The sequence below is a fragment of the Trachurus japonicus genome, chromosome 10 (assembly GCF_045865225.1).
Source record: "Trachurus japonicus isolate A0001 chromosome 10, Traja_1.0".
In the NCBI taxonomy this organism is placed as follows: Eukaryota; Metazoa; Chordata; class Actinopteri; order Carangiformes; family Carangidae; genus Trachurus; species Trachurus japonicus.
In genome coordinates, this window is record NC_140916.1 from 17664588 (window position 1) to 17689579 (window position 24992).

General features: G+C 41.4%; 1 protein-coding gene across 5 annotated transcripts in view; it reads left to right on the top strand.

Annotated features, from left to right (window-relative positions):
• The first annotated feature begins 1964 nt into the window (after window positions 1-1964).
• The window catches only part of pcdh11 (protocadherin 11), a 128141-nt gene continuing 105113 nt past the window's right edge, over window positions 1965-24992 (top strand). For 2 of the 5 annotated variants that reach the window (XM_085789695.1, XM_085789694.1), the window contains exons 1-3: window positions 2054-2852; window positions 8549-9129; window positions 15429-17936. In XM_085789695.1, coding sequence (XP_085645821.1) covers window positions 8590-9129; window positions 15429-17936 — 3048 coding nt within the window. In that variant the 5' untranslated portion in view covers window positions 2054-2852; window positions 8549-8589. Of the gene's footprint in view, window positions 2853-8548; window positions 9130-15428; window positions 17937-22639; window positions 24763-24992 lie in introns of those variants that run through there. The other 3 variants (XM_085789697.1, XM_085789692.1, XM_085789693.1) reach the window with 3 other exon arrangements.

The window sequence follows — 24992 nt, forward strand, 5'->3', positions numbered from 1 at the left end:
AACAAGTCGTGGATTCAGTGGGAGGCCAACAGCATGGATGATTAAAGGGAATGTTGAGGAAAAGGTCTATTTGATCATATCGTTATAAAAACAAAAGTGAGCTTTACTTTTCTATGTATCTGCAACTGATTCCTTTAGTATGGCACAGATTTGTCTTAACAATGTCGGGAACATTTGTGTTTGACTGTTCAGACACAAGACAGAGTCAAAAGTGAGATAATAAAAGTTAGCATTTCATGTTAATGCTCATTATCCTATACGATTTTTGAGGTCCTGTCAAGTGAAAAAAAAAATGAACAGTGCATTCTTTGGTTTTGATCGAACACAAGAAACAGTTGAGATGTCATAGGAAAGTTACATTTTCGCTCTATACCAAGTCACTTGTTAATGTTTTCAAACCCGTGAACTGTGCTGACTTTCAGAAAAGTAGCAATGAGCTGGGGAAAGTTTTGCATTGGTGCTGATCACAAGAACGCAAAATCTCAAAAAGGAAAAAATCAGCGTGGACTTTTAAGCTCATCTTCTTCTTTGGTTAAGCTGGTGCAACATTATAAGTGAGGATTTTTTTTATTATTATTTCTGCAATGAATAATCAATCATGGGCAAAATATTAATCCCCACCAGTGTCAGGTTTTACACGCACACATACATACACACACACACACACACACACACACACATATATAGTTATATTTCTATTGATGCATCCCTTAAAATTTGACACAGTGCAGGTATTAGATTTCTTCCAATTTGTTAGAAATGTCAAAACTTTCCTCTGACAGATAATTTTGAAAAGATCCAAATAACCATGTGCATCATGCATGAGGAATCATCTGCCTCCTGACAAATAATATTGCTTTTGGGCTGTCAGTTAAGTCCTTAAAGAATCCTCAGAGACGAACAGTGAAACAAGAAAACAATGCAGTAGTACACTGTGTTTTGATTTCCTAGTCGACTTCAAGATGTCCCGAAAATTTTCCAAGAAGTTCCCTTTAGACAAAAGTATTATTTGACTTAAACAGATCGAGACAATCATGAGAACAAACCCCCACCTCTTTATCATCAGGGATGAGCACTGTGCAGTGTGACATTAAATAATGTGGATTTAAATGGTGAACAGGTGAAGACTGTTGTTTATGAAACCTTGCCAGGGGCTAAACTTGTTAAAATGCAGTAGCAGCCATTTGTTGTCTGAGGTGACGGCAGAGGGACAGGGGTAATTAACTGCAACATGACCGGGGTGATGATTTGACCTTTGTGCGACCATAACCCTTTATGACCCCCATAAAAGCACCTGTTAGAATCGACTTTAGGGTATTTGAGGGCAGGAGAGTGACAACTTGATGATTTGTAATCAGTGATTTTTTAACCCATCAGTATGTTGCTCTAATGCCTGTTTTACATTGTGCACAACACACTGTGTTGCTGATTGAGTGTTTCATGATAGAAGACACAAACTGTTAAACAACTTGCACTGCTATACATGATTCATTTTAATGAAGCATTTGAGTTACCTTGTCAATCCTAATACAGTAACGAATTCCCTTAATTTTCCCTATTATCCCTTGTTGCCATGTTATCATGTTTTGCATTTCAGTGTTTTACATGCTCATAATAGCCTGAATTGTGATTGGCTGATACAGAAATTATATGACATCGTTTTATACATGGAAACTATGGAAACTGTGAACAAAGCCAGCTAACTTCTCTTCTCAGCCCCGAGAAGAGATCTGCCATGCCCTGTTGACACTCTCTGGAATGTCTGAAAATAATTTGAAGCTCATCATTATTCAGAGGTTCCAACGATACAGTATAGACCTCGTTTGGAAATGAAGAGCAGAGAAACACAAAGCTCGGTATAAAAGTGAACAGTGCCCCCCTCTTGCTTTCAGGCGGTTTTCTGGAGCAGTGTGGCTACTGCAAAACAGCACAGGCGTCTGTGGTCCACATATACCCCACCATCCACCTACATCTCGGCGCGAGCATCTCTCCAACGCAGTGCGGCTTTAAGAGGACCGGGGCTCTTAAATCTGTGCTTGGCTCCTCCTTCCGCCATGATGTCAGTCGGAGGGAGAGCGAGAGGGAGAGAGGTGGGCAGCATTGAGGAACTGAGTTCATACAATACTACTGAGACATCTACAGCTTAGCAGACAGATACGGTGAACCGCCTATCCCGGCTCCTGTAAGTGATGCTGCACTAAGGCACACTTTGATCCAAATCCACTGGGGGGGCGATGCGCTTTCTGCATCCCTCCATTAAGAGTTTTTTTGGGGGAGCATACACAACCTCGAATTAGTCTGAACAAGTGATTTTAACATAAATTAGACGTAAGCATTCAGTTGGTTTTTTTTCATAAGAAGTCGTTTTTTTTGCGCTCTTGGATTGAAGTTTTACGCGCCGGTCAGGAGGCGTTTTTAACGCCTAAGTTTGGTGCCAGCGATTTTCAGCAGGCACATTAAAGTAGGAATTTCAAGGCAAACGTAGGCTAGGGATACAAAGTTTATGAAAAACAAGCTTGGATCAATGCGTATCTCCGCCCGTGGGATTGCGAGCCCAAGACATCCGAAGAGGAATTACAGCGTCTCCTTCTCAAAGTTGATCGCTGTACATGATTTTTCTGTCTCTTGCACATGAGGACAACAATTTTTTAGCGCATGGATAAGTTTTTGTAGTGGATAACATTTTTTTTCTCTCTCTGCTTGCACTGCGTTTTGCTGCTTCTGATGAGGATCCTTTCTCCCCCCTTCCCCTACTTCAGTTTCATTCATGGCACTTCTTTTTTTGTAAATCAGTGATGTCTCTACGCGACGCTACTCGCGGTTGATTTTTCATTCTATCCAAGCGGAAAAAGGTAAGCTTTCCTCTTAATCATGTCTTAACTGCAGCGATCAAAATGTGTGTTTTGTTTGTTGTTGTTGTTGTTTTTTTTTAGTTTAGTGCCCTTTGAGCATTTGTATTCACATGACTGGTCTGTCTCCTGAGCGCAGTCAGAGACGCTGGAGAGCGCCCAGAAGCCTAATTTATGTGGTTCGTATAAAATCAACTTAAAGTACCTGCGAGGACCTGCGCTGTATTTACAATCACTGAGAGCAACATAAGCTGGGCGAAAATTCAGTGATGGTCCACGCGGCTCTTGGATAAATCTGTGTGCTGCGATAGTGGCTCATTTTGATGCTCTCTGGGTTTCCTAGAGCTGTTCCAAAGATATAACCGGCGTCCCCATGCACCTGATGTAAATAGAAATTATCCACGGACACGGTGCATCGTGGAGAATCTAAGCCGTCTTGTCGCATTACGAATGTGTACCGCGCGGTTGGTCACGACTTCGGGCATTCATTAGTCTTGCTCAACACTGATCGCTAGATAGATAGGCCTACTTTCCAAGAGCATCCAACTGCGGGGACTTTTCAGTGCAGGTCTCCTCAGCAGCTTGGTCGCTAATCTCGGTGCTTGGGTGCGCGGCAACAGCGCGCTCCTGGTCAAGCGGTACAGCTGTCACTGACCACAACCTCAGCCTGTTCACGCTCAGACTCCAAGAAAGAAAACAGTGAAGACAGTTATGTGGTTTCTATCGGGGATAGCAGCTCAAATACTCTGTTATCTGAAACCCATTTGGCTTGAGGATCATAACCGCCACAGTTGGTTGTTTGGGTTCCTAATATGTTATACCTGCTCAGTATGCAAGAGATTATCATTGGGCCCGATTCATAAAGACTCCCACAAGGCATATTCAACTCAGTATTTGCAGGAGAATTAAATCAAATGGTTATGTGAACCTTCCCAAGGTGAGCAGCACATTTTGTCTGTAAGCTGATGCAATGTGAAAATAAATAGTTGGTGAGTAAATGGAAGCAGCCTCAGTGCAAGTGTATGTGTTAAATTTCAAAATAGCTATAACATAATTTTCTCACTCACATCCACATTTCAAACGCACCAGCAGGTACAGAGCGGTTGATCATAGCCCTGCATGTATTAACATTCTGTAGGTGTTATAATAACATCTCTCATTATTTGTTATGCCTGTGATAAACTGAAGTAAATATTGTCTGCAGAGAGATGAGCCTGGGAGTCAAAAGTTGTGTGCTGAAGAGTTGATGGCGCAGCTAACCTGTAGAATCAGAGGTGCCTTCCAGGAGACAGAGATGTTGCTTTGCTTTTACCTTTAATCTTACTTTATGTTCCACTGGGGCACATTCAACCCCCTTTAAAATTTCAGCATCTGAAGTCACATGTACAGTTGATATAAAACGGGTTCCGGGAGAGATCAGTCTTAGGTTTTAGATCTTCTTATGGGAGCTTTTTGATATTTCAGTGTGGTTGAATTGTCTTTTTCTCTTCCCATGAATTATATCATATTGAATATAGGCTAGTGGTCTCTACAGCACAATTGTCACTTTTTCAGTAGCAACTTTCATGCATAAAAATATCTTCTCCACTCTGTTTTCCAGCGTAATTCAAATATAAAATTCTAGTTCAGTAGTTATTGTTAATATTCATGGTTTCAGGCTGCAGTTTCACTAACTTTGTTTTGATTAAATACACAGATTCTCTGACAATTCACTAACCTGTCTGTATTTTAGGATTTTGCACAGTTTAATTGAAAATGTTACATCTGGAAGTCTAGAATATGACGTAAATGATCACGCATATTTAGCGCTAGGATTACATTTGCATGTATGGACTGCCCTCTTGAGGTCCATGATTACAGCGTTGTAAATTAGTTTGTCATGTTGCTAATACAGAGGATAAAAAGGCTATTACCAAGCAACCATTTTATTTCCCAAGCACAAGTAAAAAAAAAAAAAAAAAAAAAAGACAGGTCAATTAAAGAATTAAGAAACTGACTGAAATGAGAATAGTCACTGTGTTTTTCAGCCTAAAAGCACTGCCAGACTTCATGCAAACATCTGATATATAATCTATTTCTCTTTTCAATGATACAAGATGGTGTTGCTTAAGCCCCAGTGACATTTGAACTTGAATATACATTTTCCGGCGGTATATTAAAATCTATTATTAGCATTGTTAATGCAGCCAATTATGTCGCGCATCATTCTCTCGCTCTTTCTCTCTACAGTACGACTTAGGTAATAAAGTCATTGTTGAATTTTCCCAAGAGAAAACAACTTTTATTCCACCACCGTGTAAAGAAAATTGTTCGGGCTGTGTGGACTGAAAAATAACTGACTGATCTTGACAGAAACCTGGTCTGTCAGGCTGTCAGCGATCCTTAGAGCTGTTAAAAGAGAGAAAGCCCAAGACAATCAAAAGTATTACATCTGCCGATGCCCTCTTTTGAAAATCTCTTTCGATCCACAGGCAGTCTTGATAGATACAACAGTGGTGAAACCCTGGCTTTGACAGTTAAAGGACTCCAAATGTCCTGGGTCCCAGCCGGAGACCAGCTACACTGAAAGTTTCCAGTTGAGGGTATCGTTAGGGGTGAAGGCAGGAGGGTGACTGTTGCTGTATGTCTCTCCCCTCTCGCTGTTACCCTTAAGCGGATGCAAACACCAGGAAGGCCTGTCCATCACATTGTCGTGTAAAGTGATCCAGGGCCAGCCTGCTCCTCCTCACTCTGTGTCTCCCAAGAGGGAGGCTTGAGTTTGCCTACTGGATTCAACCTGCTGTCTGGGGCTCAAAATAGCATTTCAGGAGACTAGTGAAATGTAAGCAAAGGAGACACTCTGACTGACACCTAGGATTTCTTTCTCCCTCCCTCTTACTTTTTCCCCCTCTAGCACAATTCCTTCTCTCACCTAGCTTATCCCTCATGGACAGGTTTATAAAGAGTTTTGACAAGTGAAAAGCCGTGCAAATGTTGGAAAAATCACAGCTAAGAGAAAAGAACACACATTATGTTAACAAGTTTGGCCATAATATGTTGAAGGTCATCACACCCCTCCTCCCTATAAGCATCAGAATTTTAGCTGGAAAGAGAAAGCTCCACTACCTGTTAAATCAAGTGGATATACATATATCTCCAATACAAGTAAGATGTTCTTTCCTAAGATCACATTAGCATTGCTAAGGTATCCTTTTAGATACTACATTTGTACTCCTGCATGTACTTTCAGTCAAAAACACACTCCACCCCTTCATCCTGCAAACATTATTGTCACTTACAAGGGAGAGAAAATGTAGATCACGCTTTGATCTTTTTCTGTTTTTTACTTCAGCGAATCACATCCCATTTAAGGATGTAATTTAAACTTCATTATGCGTCGTGTGAGCTCAGCCTTGGACTGCCTGGCGATCATCACAGTAAAGCAATTGCAGCTCACTCCCAGAAAGATGCACACTTCAAAGTAAAGTGTGTCACAGTTACTAATAGGATGTATCTCATCAATATTTTGACATGACAGTGTAACACTGCCTGTGCTATATGTGTGGAATGAATAACCCTCACGCTTATCAATGTCAGCTATGTTTTTTTTTTCTTTTGTTCTGTCCGACTGTCTTTAATGAGTCTCATGTGACTGCTTTATGAAATATGTGGAGGAAAAAAAAAAAGAAAGAGAAAGAAATCTGTCTGTACCGGCTGCACGGATGCCTCGCAATTGTTGCTGATTCAAAACCAGCTTAATTAAATTCTTATTTTTAATCAATTCCCCTTTGTCAGTAGGCCGAGAGCTTCTGTGGCTATGAACGCTGTTGCCTTGCCAATTTAGGGGACCCCTGTAGTGCAGTTTAGGTAGTCATACCTTTTCTACAGGATATTGTTTGACTCATGCAAATGGATGGAAATTTCATAAACTGGGAAATATTACGGTTCCCACAGAGCTATTTACCGTCCCTTGTTACTGCAGGTATGTATGTATTCTCAGCACCAGCTGTGCACTGTTTGTGTGAGGCCTGTCACACACTTTCCCACTACTTTTAAAGGAAATGGACGTTTGATATGGAGGCAGCTGCCTTATGAATACGAACCAATATCTTGAAGAAAATCATATGAGGTTAATAAACACTCAGGGGGGGTGGAGGACCTAAACACACAGTGGGATATGAGCAATGAAATTATATTAGTCGTTAAATATATTGCACCAGTATACACATGGGGGGAGCCAGTATTATTATGAGAAGTAAACATAGCTGTGCATTAGTGGCTGTACTCTGACACATCACGTCACAATGAAATCAATCTAAAGACCAGTGATGTGATTCTGTTGCTACTCTGATAATGCCACTGCTTTACCAACACTGCAGTGTAAAAAGCACATCATAAAGCCTGTGTGGCAAAGCCTTCATACAGACCAGCGTTGTTGTGGTGCGTATGATGGACTATCATTTCTTAAATTTCTTAAAGACTGAATACATAAGCCAGAGTGTGAGCTAGCAAAGCCCAGGAAGTAACTCCCCTAATAAGTGACTAAGTAACCTACTAATCAGCTGGTGGAAAGCAGTCAATATTTTATGCCAGCATATACTGGCAATGAAGGCAATGCAGCGTATGACTCCTTCATCAGCTTCCAATGACCTACTTGGGTGTTGGCAATTGGGGTTCTTGCCCTCTGGCAAGATTTTGCACATATAATACAGTTAAAGATTTTGTAGAACAACAGCATCAGATGAATTGGCACCCAATCCGGTGTATTAATGAATAATGTTCAGTGATGGTAAACCCATCTGCACTGTATTTTATGTTACCATAGGCATCGTTCATCACAAACATGAGAAGTGGGTGTTGTTTAAATTTGATATTGGGGAAAACACATTTCGTCAGGATGTAATGAAGTTATCATTAATTTTTTGCTCAATTGAGTGATGGCAGCTTTCACAATAAATAATTTCACATTGTTGTCTCCTTCCACCATGGTGTCTCTAAACAGCGCTCTTATCATACTGCGCATGTTTACACACATGGGCGTTCATAAAATATTTGAGAGCTCAATTGTTTACATTCAGAGCAAATGAGGCTTTCCATTAATAGTTGCTGTCAAGCGGCACGACTGCAAGTGTGTGTCTGACTGTGTGTGCTCATGCATGGAAGCACCCGTGCTCAGGGCTCAGTTATACTGCCTCCAAATCAGTTGAAGTCTGGATGTGAGGTGCAGCTGATGAAGACACCACTGCCCCATACTGACTCACACTGACTCAGATATGAAATCAGTTTTTCTCTGCGCTCCATTTTACTTAAATTTTTTTTTTCCTGCCATGTGCTGTAGTTTGTGCGCAAGCCCTCCACGCAAACTATTTTGTCATAACAGTGAACTCAACTGCTTTCATACTTCTCAGTGAAAATATGAAATGGTTCATTACAGTGATGAAATGGATTGATGGAATATGTGAACTACTAACCTTTACGTGTCTACTTGCTCAGTGGGTGTCATCAGAGGTTAATTGTGTAAAACTGACGTTAATTTGCTCTCAAAGACATGGGAATGATGTGGGCTCATAACTAGTTAGGATGAATAGGTCAAGTTGAAAACTCTCCGTGAGGGAAAGTAGTACTAATTACAGCAGAACTGTGTGCACTGACATTGTGTGTTCTTTCTTTCTCTCTTCCCTTTTTTCTCTTTTCTCTGTCTCCCCTCTCCCTTGTGACAGAATTGCTGCTGTAAAAGTGAAGCTATCGTCCACCCTTGAGTATGGACTTAGCAAGTCAAGCTCATGTGCTGGTGGTCTTGCTCACCTGTGTGGTCTTGCTATGCTGGGCCCAGGAGAGGGACTATACAGTGAAGGAGGAGCAGCCAGAGAACGTCCGCATCGGCAACCTCCGGAAGGACCTGGACCTCAACCTCGACCCCAACATCAGGCTATCCTCACCGCTGCAGTTCAAGCCTGTGTATAAAACAGGCGACGTGCCTTTGGTGAGAGTGGAGGCCAACACGGGAGAGATCTTTACCACCAATCACAGAATTGACCGGGAGAAGCTGTGCTCGGGGGTCTTCGCTGAGAAACGCTGCTACTATGAGATCGAGGTGGCCGTGCTGCCTGATGAGATCTTCCGACTGGTCAAGATCCGGTTCCTGATCGAGGATGTGAATGACAACGCACCTCTTTTCCAGTCCACTGTAATAAACATCTCCATCCCGGAGAACACAGCGATCAACACCAGATACCCGGTGCCCTCAGCATTTGACCCTGATGTAGGGATCAACGGGATCCAACATTATGAACTAGTGAAGGTGAGGATCGCTCCTGTATCATCTCTGTCAAATGAAATGCATAGTTACATTTCTCAGTTTGTAAGGGTAGCTTTGGTTATCTTGATTTTAATACAATTAATTTTATTCAGAGGAGCATTTCTCAAGAGCCTCTACTACAGTGCTTTGATAAGGTTGCAAGTTCACTGGCAAAACTACTGTTTTCAGTGTTCTTGTTTAAGAAAACTGCAACTGTAGAAGAACAGTCACAAGTAAGTGGTTGGAACCAGAGTGTTGGAGCTTTAGTTTACAGTGGAGTGTCATCAACAGTAATTTTTCAAGAATTGTGACTTAAGAAAACACATAAAAGACACAGTTTTCTAAGTGGCTTTGAAAAAACTATTTTTTCAGCCCATCTCTGAATGTCCATTTATTTCATTTATGAATGTCAATGTGGATTATCTCTCATCAAGCTTGCTGCAGTGTCTGAGGACATGCCAGTATCTTCCATACTGTATATCCCTGTTTTCTTCAGCTGCCATTAATAACTAGAAACATTCAAATATCTTACACTGAAGACTAAGATTGTCAAACACTCACTCCACTGGAACCAAGTTGATAAGAGCCTATCACTATACGTCCACAATCCCATATCTAAACTAAAATCCATTTTACACAAATTAATTTAGTTCAGTGTTGAATGAGTGAAAGACTTTGATTGTGAAAGATACGAGCCTGAGGCAGTGTGATACTGAAACAAGGCTTTTCTTTTTCTATGGACTTAATAGAATAACTAGCCATTAAGAATAACAAGACTTTATGGAAATCCAAGAACAGAAAATGCACAATGAACCAAACATCTGTTGTAGCTTTGTGCCAATCAATTGCAATTGTATCAACCATAAATAAACCAATGGATGTCTGCAATGCAAGCAGAATTTTACATATTATTGATGAAGCCCTGGCATATTGCTATGCCTCCAGCACCCCACCTGTCTCCAATGGATTTGAATAGTTAACTGTTTTTAATCAGTGAGGCCATGTGTTATTTTCTTTTTTTCCCACCTCCCTGTGTTTCTCATGTAATTTGGTCTAGATGCTGCATTATGCCCTGTAAACCAGCTCTTGCGCTATACTGCTGTAGTATACCCATATAGGAAATTAATTTTGACTCTGCTTTGAAAATATGACCTACTTTTTTTCATAAAGTGGAATATGTCATGAAGCCTAGAGTGTTTTATACCAGCCATTAATATTTTCATATGCTTTATTTCATTATGAAAGAACGCTGTAAAGAAGGGGAAGTTTTCACCATGTGCAGTAATATCAGAGAACATGCCGTGGAAAGTGCAGACACAGCATATATTGCATGTCCAATTTTCAGCAACAGGTTACATGTGCTGAACATAGTATATTAAAGCAAGTGAAGAAAAATGCACTGTATTATGCTAATAGGTGCCTCATGGAGAACTGGGGGAAGCTTTTCTTCATCATCTAATTGATGCACTATTAAACTGCAGTGCAATATTCTCTTTTCCTAATGGAGTCAGCCCTAAATCCAGAAATGTTGGATAACATCATACGGTCTTCGTTTATAGTCTAGACAACACTCTATGCTTTGTGGATAGATGAATATTGGAGATGACATGAGCCCTTACAAATGAAGTGTAATTAAGCGAGATGCGAAGGCTCTGGAGGAAATCCTAAACAAAATAAAGAAAGAAAGGTTACTGGAACTGAGAGCAAGGTGCAAGACAGAATGACAAGTCCATCTTGGCATCTTGGATGACGTTAACATTGGGTTGGAGTGAACAGAACCGTTGCTGTCCGTGTCTGCCTTGAATACCAATTTGCATTTTTAAAGAGTCTCCCCACTGCCAAGGCCTCTCCAGCGCAATGTCCTGAATTGTTCATGCCTGGAAAATCACCAGCCAAATGTTCTGCTCATTATGGTGATCATCTGCAATCATTTTCTTTGCCCTTTTCACAATATAAAGCTTTCTAAAATCCTTGCCTAGGCTGTGGTTGTATTATCTTTTTGCAGGAAATTCTTCTTAGAGCATCCTTGGCAATGCGTCCCTGATTCACTTCCTCTCATTATATTCGCATTGTACTCAAGATTAATTTCCTTGTGTTCCAGGTTCCATACGAGTAAAACACAGGGTGAGGCATTAGAAAAGCCGGCAACATTTTCAACCTTTGGTATCTTTTATTTCCGAAGTGCAGTAGAAAGCCAAGGGTTTAGTGGGGAGGGAATGTGCAAGCATTTCCTAGAATAGCTCTTGGCCGCTAAGCCACCCTTGGACTATCTTTGTATGGTCCTGTGAGATTTGTCTCAGAAGCTCCCTCAGAATGATAGTTTGCCCAGTTTTCTTGTGTTGTGCAGGGCACGGTGCTGAAATTGCTACCATTGTGTAGCACAGTGAGGCTCACTCAATGGTCCACCACTCCACATGTAGCCATGCTTGAGTTGTCAACATACAGAACAAATAAAAGAAACATGGTTGCCTTTTCTTTTTTTCTACAACCTTGTCCTTTTCTAACACTAAGGGGGACAACAGGTAATTTCGTCCTACACAGTGCACCAGCACCACACATAATGGCTGGCAATTACAGTTTGAGCGAAAATTCTGCCATCAGTGTTGTGCAGTGGCGTGTTACGTCACCTGAACTGCAGAGAAGGCGTCCTAAGAAATGGTCAAGGTCACAGAAAGCAATCACATGCATGGGTGGAGGAAGATCTCCCATGAAAGCAGATCTGATCATGTTACATATTCACAGGATAACTCAATAGGCCAACACGGAAACATGCATAAGACTAAAGGAGACTCCACTGGGGATTTTTGCTTTTAATTGTTACTGGCAACTTTTCTTATTCCAGTGATGACCTTGCAGCATCGCAGACCACATTAATCCAAGATGCATCTGCGTGAGCATCTTCAGACATATTTGAAGTGGGCGTCGTGTTAAAGTCATTTTGTGTAGATCAGTGTTTTGCTGCTGGCTGGGCTATGCCTCACTGATAAACTACACGATGAAGTGGATGTCGGCATTTCGGCTGGGCAATCTGAAGGACGCTTGGGCTTAACCTTTTGCCACCTACTGAGGTTTTTCCTCTGGTATTTTGCAATCAACTTTGTTGCTACGTGTCTATCTGAGATATACCTAAAATTCTTGAGTGGATGGAGTGGTCTTTTTGCTGGTACTTCAAGTCTGAGCTTGAATAATTTTACTCCTAAACTGATTCTAACTTTGCATTTTGAGGATGCAAAATTTATTCAAGATCCATTCCCAAGTAGCAAGAGAAATTTGATTAATGCATTGCATGCTGCCTATAGGCACTGAATAGGATTTCTGGGCAGAGAGCTCCCTGTCAAGCATTTCCAGGTTTCATTAGCATCCGATTTTGACACATTATCCTCTTCTAGAGGTTGACAAAAAAGACAAACAATTCCCAGCTTCTTTTGTCTTAATTATATGCATGAGATCATGGCCAGGGGCAAAGGAGAATGAGGGATGGAGATAAAAAAAATGAGGGAGGAATTAGGGGAGTATGAGAGACAGAGAGAGAGAGTGAGTTTCTATCAGCATTATAAAGAGGTGCTATACTGTAGGTTGTGATGAATAGCCCTCCCCAGTTAGCCCCATCCATGGGCATCACTGTAACTAGAGTCCTCCTGACATATTCACAGCCCAATCTCAGTCTCCTCTGAGTTTTAATAAGGTCATCAACTTGACTGAAAGATGCATCCACTGATAATCTGAGGCACTGTCTGCAGAACGGGAGGTTCACAGTCATCCATCCCTCATCATCAGCCACCTCTGCTTCTGTCGGTGTCCTTCAGTCATTTTCATTTAAATTAGCAAGCTCTGATTTGATTCTGTGCCATACTCCTTCCACATATATAGTACCCTGTTCCCACTCTGATCACCGAGGGTACCTGTGACCCTGTAATGTGGGAATGAATGGTGAGTCATCGTAGTTCAAGAAGACATGTACCTGCACAGTATACTGTATGTGTGATGGAAGAGTGAGGCATGGTATTATTTGCACATTTAGCTGTTTAGAGAACTTTGTCCTTCTCACTCAGCCTTAGGGTCTCCAGTGAGTGATTCATGCTAGTATTTGGCCTTTTCTTAGCCTGCCCTAGATCTTATCACAATCCACCAGACTCATTCTGCATTCAGGAGGATGCGCAGCCTGAGAGATAGCTCTCTTCAACTTATTGAAATGCACTGAGCGTTGTCTTGTCAGTTGTAAAATTGTGTGAAACCGAGACAAAAGCATAGAGGAAATGCTAGCTCATAAATCATCGTGCAGCATTCCCTTTGACACTTCCTAACTCAACATCCAACTATTAACATCAGTCTTTGCCAAATATCAGTGTGCAGATACTCAGCTACTGTGCCGAATCTGTGAACTATTCAAACAACTGAGGATTGAGGAGCTCTGTGCGGATGGAGTAGTGCTTAGCAAAAGATCCCCCAGAATGTTGTCTTGGACCTTTCTGATATGACAGAAATAGTTCATGTGCATGAAATTCAGCACAGCTCACCCATAAGGCGTTTTGCCTCTACATTTCCACACATACTTTTATATGCCATGTCTGCTTACCCCTATATGACTTCTGCTTGCCAGAAGGATCACAAAATAAGGTCTGAAAGATCATTGCTGCAGTGTTGGCTGTTTTAAGTAGTTCTGTCAATCACTTGACATGTTGACAACATTCCCTCAGCAAGCAATTTTTCAGAGTACACAATAATTTACATGCTGCAGCTGCACGTTTTCTTGATTCGACTACAACACCGTGTTGGCACGGGGACGGGTCTAGATTCTGAAACCTACCGAGGATTCTTGTGCTCACAATTTGGTTGAAATGTTCCTCCCTTGAACGGGGAGAATGTATATATCTTAATCTCATTTGATAGCTGTGCCTAGACAGAGTAATCTCTTCTAACATTATGTGCAGCATGAAGCTTATCTCTTTAAGTAGGATGCTTTTTCTTGTTTTACCATGAAACTGCTTCTGACTGAAAGAGCTTCAAAGGGCTTCTTTGTTTCATAATGTGCATGCAGCTCATTCATGGGCTTGATCTTCTTCTTATTTCCTCCCCCTACTCTCTCTTTCTCTCCTTTTCTGCCACTTGTCTCTCTCTCCGTCTCTCCCTCATCTTTCATTTCCTTCCTCTCTCTTCTATATCGAAAACTTCTATGGATCCATACCATACTGCATCTGACAGTGTAAATATTAGTGCTAGTTTTTTGGAGGTGGAAGGCAATTACTCGTAACAGTCAGTGCCAGTTCCTCTGGTTTCTCGTGGGGATTACTTATGCATTTGTTTTCATTTTCCTCCGGCTTTACTTTTGCCTAGATTTAGCCCTTCTTTAGCAAAAAAAAAAAAAAAAACTCTAATAGGCAGGATTTTTCACTCTCCTCCTCTTAATCTGTGGTGATCTGGTCTTGCACTGTTATAAATGGGAGCTTATTGCTGTGTATCCATTCCCAGCTGTCTTTCTTTCTCTCCTGTAATGACGGTGAAACGTTACGGCTGCCTGCTCTATTCTAACTTGTCACAAGATAGGAAGGTGGAGTGAAATCTTCTTTTAGTGAAGGCAGAAGCAATCTGACGAGGAGCCAAATGAATCCCTTTAAGCTGTAGTTGTATATGCGATACACAATCCACACAACATACAGTTATTAGTCACATTTATAAAAGGAACGCTTACAGCTGTCTTTCTTGAGCATGTATTGTGTAGCGTAGTGTATGTGAGGAATGACTGAAACTTTGAAACAAGCTGATGATTAGCATGTTTGAAAGTGCTTTTGATTTACGGGTACCCAACTGAGATGAGCACAGCAGAGCCAAGAACCAGCTGCCTTGTTTAAGAATGTCCCAGGCTGTTTAATTTGCTCTTGACATTCATCACTGCCTAAAAGCCTGATCCTAAGAAGGCCTACAAATGAACCTGAGTAGCCTAAGGAAATATCTCGACAGGCTGTTTGGCTTTCTAAGACAACTGAAAAATCTACACTCTTAGGAACAAAAACATGTCCAAGACCACAGAATCTAGTACCATAACACGGTACATTTCTGTGTTATTACCTAAGTGAGAATGCAATATTCTTACTTATGAAATTAATATGTCTGTCAAGTCAGTTTATATAGGGAGGGCTTTCTTATTTGTACAATTTATGAAATTCTCTATCCTGAGACACTGGGGTATATGCGGAAAAACTCATTAAAGGGCACAAATAACACTTTCAAAGTTTATGTAATAATCACAAGTTTACAGAAAAAAACGGATACAAACTAACTGGAACTATGTGTTGTCTTTGCAGAGTGTCAGCGAGTTTGGCTTAGACATTATTGAGACCCCTGAAGGTGACAAGTGGCCACAGCTGATCGTTCAGCAGAACCTGGATCGCGAGCAGAAGGACACCTTCGTCATGAAGATAAAGGTGGAAGATGGTGGCAACCCTCCAAAGTCCAGCACTGCCATTCTTCAAGTCACCATCTCTGATGTCAATGACAATCGTCCCATCTTCAAAGACAGTGAGCTGGAGGTCACCGTGCCAGAAAACGCCCCCATGGGGACGTCAGTCGCTCAGCTTCACGCCACGGATGCGGACCTGGGTTCCAACGCACAGATCCATTTTGCCTTCAGCAACCAGATCTCTGCCTCGACCAAACGTCACTTTGCCATTGACAGCTCTACGGGACTGATCACTGTCAAGCAGCCTCTGGACAGGGAAGTAACTCCTGTTCATAAACTCATCATCCTGGCCAGCGATGGCAGCTCCACCCCTTCCAGAGCAACAGTGATTGTTAATGTAACAGACGTTAATGACAATGTTCCCTCCATAGACACTCGCTACATTATCAACCTGGTTAATGGGACTGTTCTGCTGTCTGAGAATGCACCCCTCAACACCAAAATAGCCCTAATTACTGTTACTGACAAGGACGCAGATCTTTATGGCAAAGTAGCTTGCTACACTGACCATGATGTTCCTTTCCGGTTGAAGCCTGTCTTTAATGATCAGTTCTTACTAGAAACAGCCGCCCCCCTAGATTATGAGACGACCCGAGAATATGCAATTAAGATAGTGGCCTCGGATAGGGGAACGCCTCCTTTGAACACTTCAGCTATGGTTTTAATTAAAATCAAGGATGAGAACGACAATGCACCCATCTTCCCCCAGCCGGAAATCCAACTTTCCATACCGGAGAACAATGACCCCTCTACACAGTTAATAAAAATCAGTGCCACTGACGCAGACAGCGGACATAATGCTGAGATTATTTATACTCTTGGCCCTGATGCACCTGATGGGTTTAACATAGACAGACGGTCAGGAATCCTCTCCGTTGGCAAACGACTGGACAGAGAGAAGCAGGAGAGGTACTCATTCACTGTCATAGCGAGAGACAACGGCTCCACATCCCTACAGAGCAATGTCACCGTTAGGCTAATCGTCCAGGACCTTAATGACAACAGCCCAGCATTCACACACCCTGAGTACAACTTCTACGTGCCTGAGAACCTGCCTCTCTATGGAACTGTGGGCTTAATCACAGTGACGGATGCAGATGCGGGAGATAATGCTGTTATAACCCTTTCCATTTTGAATGGGAAAGATAATTTCATCATCGACCCTCAAACTGGTGTCATCAAACCCAATATCACCTTTGACAGGGAGCAGCAAAGCTCCTACACATTTATGGTCAAGGCAGTAGATGGAGGTCAACCCCCAAGCTCCTCCTATGCCAAGGTCACTATCAATGTAGTCGACGTAAATGACAATCGCCCTGTGTTCGTCATCCCATCCTCCAATTATTCCTATGACCTAGTGCGAACCAACACTGCCCCTGGTGTTGTGGTCACCAGAGTGTTTGCCATTGACAATGACACAGGTATGAATGCTGAGCTGCAGTACAGTATTACCAGCAGCATCATCATCACATCTAGGGTCTCCCCTCGAGGTCTCTTTGCCATCGACAAAACAACGGGTAACATTACCCTGCAGGAGAAGATAGTGGCAGCTGATCAGGGGCTGCATAGGCTTGTAGTCAAGGTCAAAGATCTAGGCCAGCCTGAGTCATTAGATGCTATTGTCCTTATTCACTTGTTCGTCAATGACACTGTGTCGAACGCCACCTTTATCCAAGAGCAGCTGCGAAAAAGCATGGAGACACCTTTGGACCGTAACATAGGGGACAGTGAGGTAACACCTCAAGCCAACGGATATGTGATTGTTGTCATAGCAATCATAGCAGGGACCATGACTGTCATCTTGGTGATATTTGTGACCGCCTTGGTGCGCTGCCGACAGACACCCCGACACAAAGTGGTGCAAAAGAGCAAGCAGAGTGGCGAGTGGGTGTCACCCAACCAAGAGAACCGTCAGATCAAGAAGAAGAAGAAGAGGAAGAAGCGGTCCCCCAAGAGCCTCCTGCTGAACTTTGTGACCATAGATGAATCTAAGCCTGACGACCCCACCCATGAGCATGTTAATGGTACACTGGATCTCCCTGTGGAACTAGAGGAGCAAACCATGGGGAAGTACAACTGGGCCACCACGCCCACCACCTTCAAACCCGATAGCCCAGACTTAGCCAAGCATTACAAGTCGGCGTCCCCTCAACCCACATTTCAAATCAAACCGGAGACCCCTGTGGCCCCAAAGAAACACCATGTGATCCAGGAGCTCCCCTTGGACAACACGTTCGTGGTGGGCTGTGACTCACTCTCCAAGTGCTCATCGACTAGCTCCGACCCATACAGTGTCTCAGAGTGCAGCTGTCAGGGGGGATTCAAGACTGCAGGGCAAATCACCACCCGACAGGTAATTCATGACTTCCTTTTTAAACCCACCCACACTAGTCCCCACTCACACTCCCTTTGCTGTCCCATGGTAGGTGATGTGAAAGGGGGAGGGTGGCAGCATGGAGCCAGGGGATTTTCCCACACAGACCATGACCATGTCTACATGAATGTCATTTGCACTTAGGACTTGAAAGGGAAATGAAAAAATGACAGAGGAAACAATTTGTTGCAATTAATACAGCAAAACCTTTCACTGTACTGATTGTTATTAATTCATGTATTCACCCTCCTTCATAAGCAACCATGATTACATAATCATTTACAAAATTACATGTGCAGGTTAATTTCATATTCAAAAGCTTGAGTAATGGAAGCAGTGCAATTATGATGACTAGATATTTTAAACTTCAGTGTGAGTGGTTGGTGGCAATGTAGCCTGATTTAGAAGAGCCTGGGATAGGCGGCAGTGATTGAACTCTCTACTGATGCATTTGAGGTCAAGGGCGAATGAAGCTGTGTGCTAATATATTTGATCGACATTTAAACAAGCCATGAAAAAAAAGAATATGGCTGCCAGAGCGAAAAAGGGCTACTCTCTACATCAGGTATTAATTTTGGCCAAAAAAAAAGAAGAAAAAAGGATGCAGGTAATAGCACAAAACAGACAAAAAAAGCTTTTGACATGTAAAAACAGCTTGATAAATAATCCCACTTTTTGTGGCTTCTGTCCTGAAAATATTAAGTGCTGCCTCAACTGTGCCAGTGAGGCTTTGTGGGAGAGAAGCTCATTTGAATGCCAAGGTACAGCAAAGGGCTTATGATTCCCTAAGAGATATGTGCCAAATGCGAAGTGCCCCAATAAATAAAAGCTGGCGAGGGAAATAAATGTAAATCAGAGGTAAGGAGAGGTGGCCTTGCTCAGTGCTGACAGCTAGAGCAGAGCGCCGTGGGGAAGACTGAGTATTGCTTTGGGCAGGGGAGAGGGGGGTCAGAGGGATCAAGGTGATGCAGAGTCTTGAGACCAATATACTTAAACACCAAGGGAGCAGTAGTCCATAAAAAAGCCTGCCAGGCCAGCATTGCATTTAGCCCGTAAATGCTCCACTTTAATGACCCCAATTATTGTAATAAACGACATACGTAGATACACATCCTTTACATTCTTCAAATTAGCTCACATAGGAGAGGATGCAATGACATCACAACAAAGGTTTGCGTCTGTGATATGGTGTCATAGTTTGTGCCAGAGAGGAGATAGTAAACACACTTATTGTATCACAAGAGCACGACAGGGTACTTACAGTACTTGTTGATATCTGCTACCCCCAACCACAGTGGAATGAATCAAGGCTGACTAGTTTGCTCATAGTGACGTGTGTTGCCATAGTTATCACCCAGTGTTAAACATCCCATTGATTTTGCTGGTTTTCGCAACAAATTATTTTTTTCCCCTTGTTCTTTCTTTCTTTCTTTCTTTCTTTCTTTCTTTCTTTCTTGCTTTCTTGCTTTCTTTCTTTTTTTAAATGCATTATTATTATTTTTTTCAGTTTAGGGGGTTCTGGGTTTCATTGGCTTTCATTTCTGTTACTGTTTTGATCATAATTATCAGAACTGCCATTCATCCAATTCTGGGTCAGTTTCATGATATTGCATCAATAATTGATTTTGTTTGATGAGGTGCTTGCTTTTGTTTGTGTCTGGCCCCATATTGCAGTTAGTTTTCAGATCTTTGGCTCATTTGTGACTTTTTTTTGCTCCCAGTACGCTACTGTGTGACAACTAGCAAGCGTTCAAATTCCCCGTGGCATAGTTTTGGTAAATGACTGTTGATCCCATGAAGTATTGTGCTTCGGATAATTTATGAAGACACCCACACAAGGTTGATAGTCATTCCCTTCATCCACCTTTTATTTGAAACCCTGGTTAAAAGCTATGCTCTGCCATAGTGCATTATACATAAGCCTACTACATGCCCTTGGTACCAAAGATTTAATTCGTAATGTGTTTATACGATACTCTGACGAGTTGTCAGAATGATTTTCCCCTTCTTACTGGTGGCGTCTGCCCTGAAATATGCAGAAATATTCAGTCTGTGTTCTACAGATCTGAATTATTATCAGTCATGAATTTTATGTATCCAGGATTTAAATTGATTTTCACTTATGCTGCTGATCAGAGTGGAGTATTTTTGTGCGAATAATTTCAAATCAATGAATATATGATTAGTAAACATCCTCCCAAATCTTATGTTTCGCTATATCAGGCTGTGTGTATCTGATTATTTTCTAGGTGTATTTGTTCTTTGCTCTGAGAGAGAACAGGCTTAACACACTCACACACACGCACACACACACACACTCCCTGCATTTGAATATTATCAAGAAAAAAAAATTGCCCTCATCGGTTCTACTCACCAACCATATCTTCAACAATGTTAAGCTGATAATAGATCAAAATTTTCTGTCCCCTTGAGCAATTGACAAGTGATGCCTCCCACTTTAGACATTAGATTTCCCACTAGTTTTAAGTGTGCTTATTTAAAGCCTGTGTCATGGAAAAAAAATAGCGTGAAGCTCTGCCTGATGAGAGTTGGTGGCTTCAAAGGTTAATTAAATGCACTAAAGGGTTAATCACTCATAATACAGTATGATTAAAATCACTGTAATTAGGTTTCGAATGAGGCTGATAAGAAAGGAGAAAAAAGGCAGCCATCCTTTAAGATTATCAGTGATGCCACGTACTATCCTTGGGTGTGTCACGTACTCAAGATCCAAAGTGGTGTAACAGTAGTTGACCAGAAGTCCTGTTTGTTGAGATCCATTTATAATCTCATTTGTGCTTGATTTCATCTTTACCCCTCTTTATTGAAAATCTACTTCTAAAGTCCAAGGAAAAACACAACACACAACAACAGCATTTCTCAAAAGTAAATAAATAAATAAACTAAAAAAAGTGTTGTGGTTTCTATCAGATATTATTTGAGCACTCTAGAATTTACAGAGATCACTTTCAAGGGTGGCTGTTAAAACAAAGGCTGTATTTGGTTTGTCAGTGTCGGCTATTCCGTCTCTCTTGAGCCTGAACCTAATAGCAGAAGTCCAAAAGCAAAGATCATAGGCAGGTTTGTTGTGTTTTCCTTTTTGATTCATCAAAGTGACAGACAGTGCTTTAGTGCCTCTACACTGATCTCTCGCTGCCCTGCAACCTCCCACACGACTAAAGCAGTTGAAAAAGAAAAAAAAACAAAAAAGCCCACCCATGGAATAACAAGAGGAGATGATTACGGTTGAAGGTCACCAAAATGTTTTCAGGGGACTTTACAGATGTAGCCGATAAAGAGTAAAGCTTGTAAAAAAAAATACTTCAGAGACTACAGATTTGTTCCACCATATGGCTTCATTATACAGTGTGAGCTGTACTTGTAAATGCAGACCTCCTCCCTCTCCTCCCCTCTCTTCTCAGTTTTTACGCATCTCATCATTTTCTTTTAACCCCTACCCCATGATATTAGAGGTCACTCTGCCTCCAGTGATGAGGAGCTCTTGTGAGAGTATGTGCTTTAGCGGAGGCAGATCAAATGGGTATCACCCTGCTTGAGTGATCTCAGACATCACCATGAATATGCAAAGAGTAAAAAGGCTAATACATTCTTTTGTTTGGCCCATAATTCTGGGGCCACAGAGCACGAAGGGTCACTGCTTAACAAAACTAACCTCCTATGACTCAGTATTGGAGAAACTGGTGGTAGTGTTTTTGTAGTAGCACATGGGCATACATTACAGTTTGATTAAATACCCTTTAGTGCCTAAGTGCTGTTGTTTCACCTTATTTATAAGGCAATTTAAGGTATTATCTTCATAAAAAGGATTATAATGTAAATGCATTGGATAACGAGGGCAGCTGTGAAGAAAATTTTTGCATATTGTCATTTATTTGCGTGGGTGAAGGAATGGGCCTTTCACACTAGCCACCCATGGTCTGATGATGAAGCGCTTGTGCTGACTCATAGTGGGTGCATAGCCAGGGGTAGAAACCACGATTTCAAAAGGCTAAATAGGCTTGTTAATCAAATCTGATGCTAGTATTAATTCCTAGCAACTGATTTATTTTTATTATCATTGTCTTGTTTTTGTCGTTTTTGGTTCTGTTTCCTTGTCTTTGTTTTTTGTTACTTGATTTCTGTTGCGTCATTGCATCTGTAATCACTGTGCCTTGCTAATTGTAAGCACTATTAGGTCAGCTTCTCTCTGATTCAGATACTGGCAGATGTGTTGCTAACTTTCTGAGGAATAGCAACATGTCATATTCTGTACATATCAGAGGACCTACTGGCAAGGGTCCGAACGAAAGAGTGGGCCTAAATTGATCCAAATGGCTTTTTGAGGGGAAATGAAGAGTGCTGCACTAGTGTGGTGGGAGACAAAAAAGACAAATCGGGAGTGATAATTGGATAAGATTGCATGCTCTGATAAGTACAGGAAAAATGCACAAACTTATGACACCTGTAGCATTCTTCAAGGAAACCTGACAAGATAATGACTTGATTGCCAGCCGTGCCTTGAAGAATGCTTTTTTTCTATCTTTTACACTCTCCTCAGAGATTTTTTTTTATTCAGTCTTCAGCGTAGCCTCACACTGATAAGGCTACAGCTTAGGCTGCTCAGAGCTCGATGATATTGTAACTACAATCTCCCTATATCTGTCTGTCTCTCTATATTTCAGGAGACGGCACTGAAACCACCACACTATGGCACACTCTGTGGCACAGGTACAGCTCGCTCCCACAGGATTAAAATCAATCTCTAGCTCCCACTACCTAAAGAGAGAAAGAGAGAGAAAAGAGAGAGAGAGAGAGGGCAGAGGGAGGAAAGAAGGAAGGCGAGAACTGAAGAGGTGAAACAAGTACTTTTACTGTCTCTACAGCCTCAAACCCCACCTCTTCATACAATCGAGAGAAAAGATGAACTTGGAGGGGGGGAAAAAAAATTCTCAGAAAAAGAGAGACGCTTCATGTTGCCTGCCTGAAACTTGACAAAGCTCCTCCTGTGAATCTGTTGGAAGTTTGAAATGCTTTGAGTCCTATGCTATTACTTACCTGTGTCAGTGAGGATGATGCTGTATGACCTGAAACCTCCTCGAAAAATGTCCCACTCCAGCACCCACTCTGTAAAATAGGTGTCAAATACAGTCAGTAGATCTGTAAAGTATGTTTATATGTATGTATGTATATCTATCACAGAGTTGATGGTGTTTATATTTATTGATTCCATTTCTTTGCCTTGTTTTCAAAACTGCCTGGTGGCCAATTTATTTTCTTACTTTCTGACTTTTGTATTATTTGACGTTGCTCTATCTTGGGCTTGCTCATGGAACTAATGACTTCTAATGTATTTATGCTGCAAGGTCTACAACCCGTAGGCTTACATTAGTATTGAGCCCACATCACAGTGTACCTTTTTCTGTCTACTTTCGCCTCTTTCTGTCCCACGTTTTTGATGCCACTGATAGCATTGTTAGTGAAGAGTGTGGCTGACGTTTTCCAGAAATATGCATGGCCCCACAATGCGACCACATTTGTAGAGCTTTACAACTGTGCTACTGATCACCATGCTGTTATTACACTGGGAGGAATGGTAGGACAAGTTTAATACTTTGAGCTAAGCCACAATCACAAGGGACTAACTCCTGGGGTTATAATCAAAAGCTGTTTATGTAGGGCAGATTTGAAGAGCACTAAGCCTAACCTTTTGTGTGTCGCTTTCAATTCCTAAGTCGGAAGTGATTTAACCTGTGAGATCCATATTAAAACGACTCCAGATGGTAGAAAAAACAGAAAAGAAAAAAAAAATAGTAATAATCCTCAGACAGTCTTTAATATGAGTCGGTGGGCTTAAGCAAAAAATGACTTGACTTTGCGCACTTATTTACACTGAAAAAATAAATTTTCTGATGAACACCAAAATGAAAAGGTAATCCAGGCTACAGTTTAAAAACAGCAATAAGTGAACATTTGACAGAAATTCCACTATGGTGCACTTACTACTTTGTAGGCCTTTTGTTCAGAGCATCATTTTGCCTCTACTATTTCTACACCCATAGAATCATTATGGTACCGTATGTCCTGACTAGAATTATTTCTACAGTATACACCAGTAACTGGCTTGATGGGTTAGCAGCGTTGTTGTTCAATAGTCCTGTTAATTGGTAAGCTACAGACTGCTTTGATAGGTAAGGCCTAAAGGCACCTACAGTACATACATATAACCATAGAATTAGATTCATTAAAATTGACATAGCCTGTGTAGTCATTTGGAAATGTACAGATGGACTGGACCCGGGCTGTTTCCCCTCTTTTGTGAGAAACTATGTATATTTAAATGAAATTACTGCTCGGGCCAGGAGCCCTTTTTTGAACTTGCTCCAGTTTTAATACGTCATGGTTCCACAGACTATGTCTATTTTAAAGCTTTTAATTTTATGTGTGTCGCCTCTTTGTGAGACAGGTTGTTATTATTGAAGGAGGTATATTCATGTAATTATGGTATCAAATGTATTCAATACTGCGTAGGAGCCACAGTATGAAATATACATAGCATCCTAGCACTGTGTAATGATTAGATATGCCTGATCTTTGGGGAAAAGAAAAAAAAATCATACATGGGGAGAGCTTTTGTCCTTGTAAGAGAGACAGACAACCTCACTTTTATTCAATGTGAAGTACAATATGCACCTTACATGATCTTTGTAATTGACTTTTATTTGCCAGTGTGGAGAAAACTGTAAATGTTTTGTTTATGTATGTGTGCGCTTCTGAAATTTATTAAAGTCTTTTGCATTGTATTGCATATTTTGACGAGTCTTCTTATTCATTGTTTTGCGCTTTCAATATTAGACTGCATCACTTGGCGAGGAGTTAAGTGAGGGAAAATACATGTTGGAGAATAATAATTTGTTTTTCTCATATACAGACAGCCAGGAGCATATAGTATGGGTCATTCAGGCTGTGGTCCGCAAGTGTGCTTGGCTGTGTTGGTTTTGACACCATTAATTGGCTCATTTCAGCCATTGAAAAACT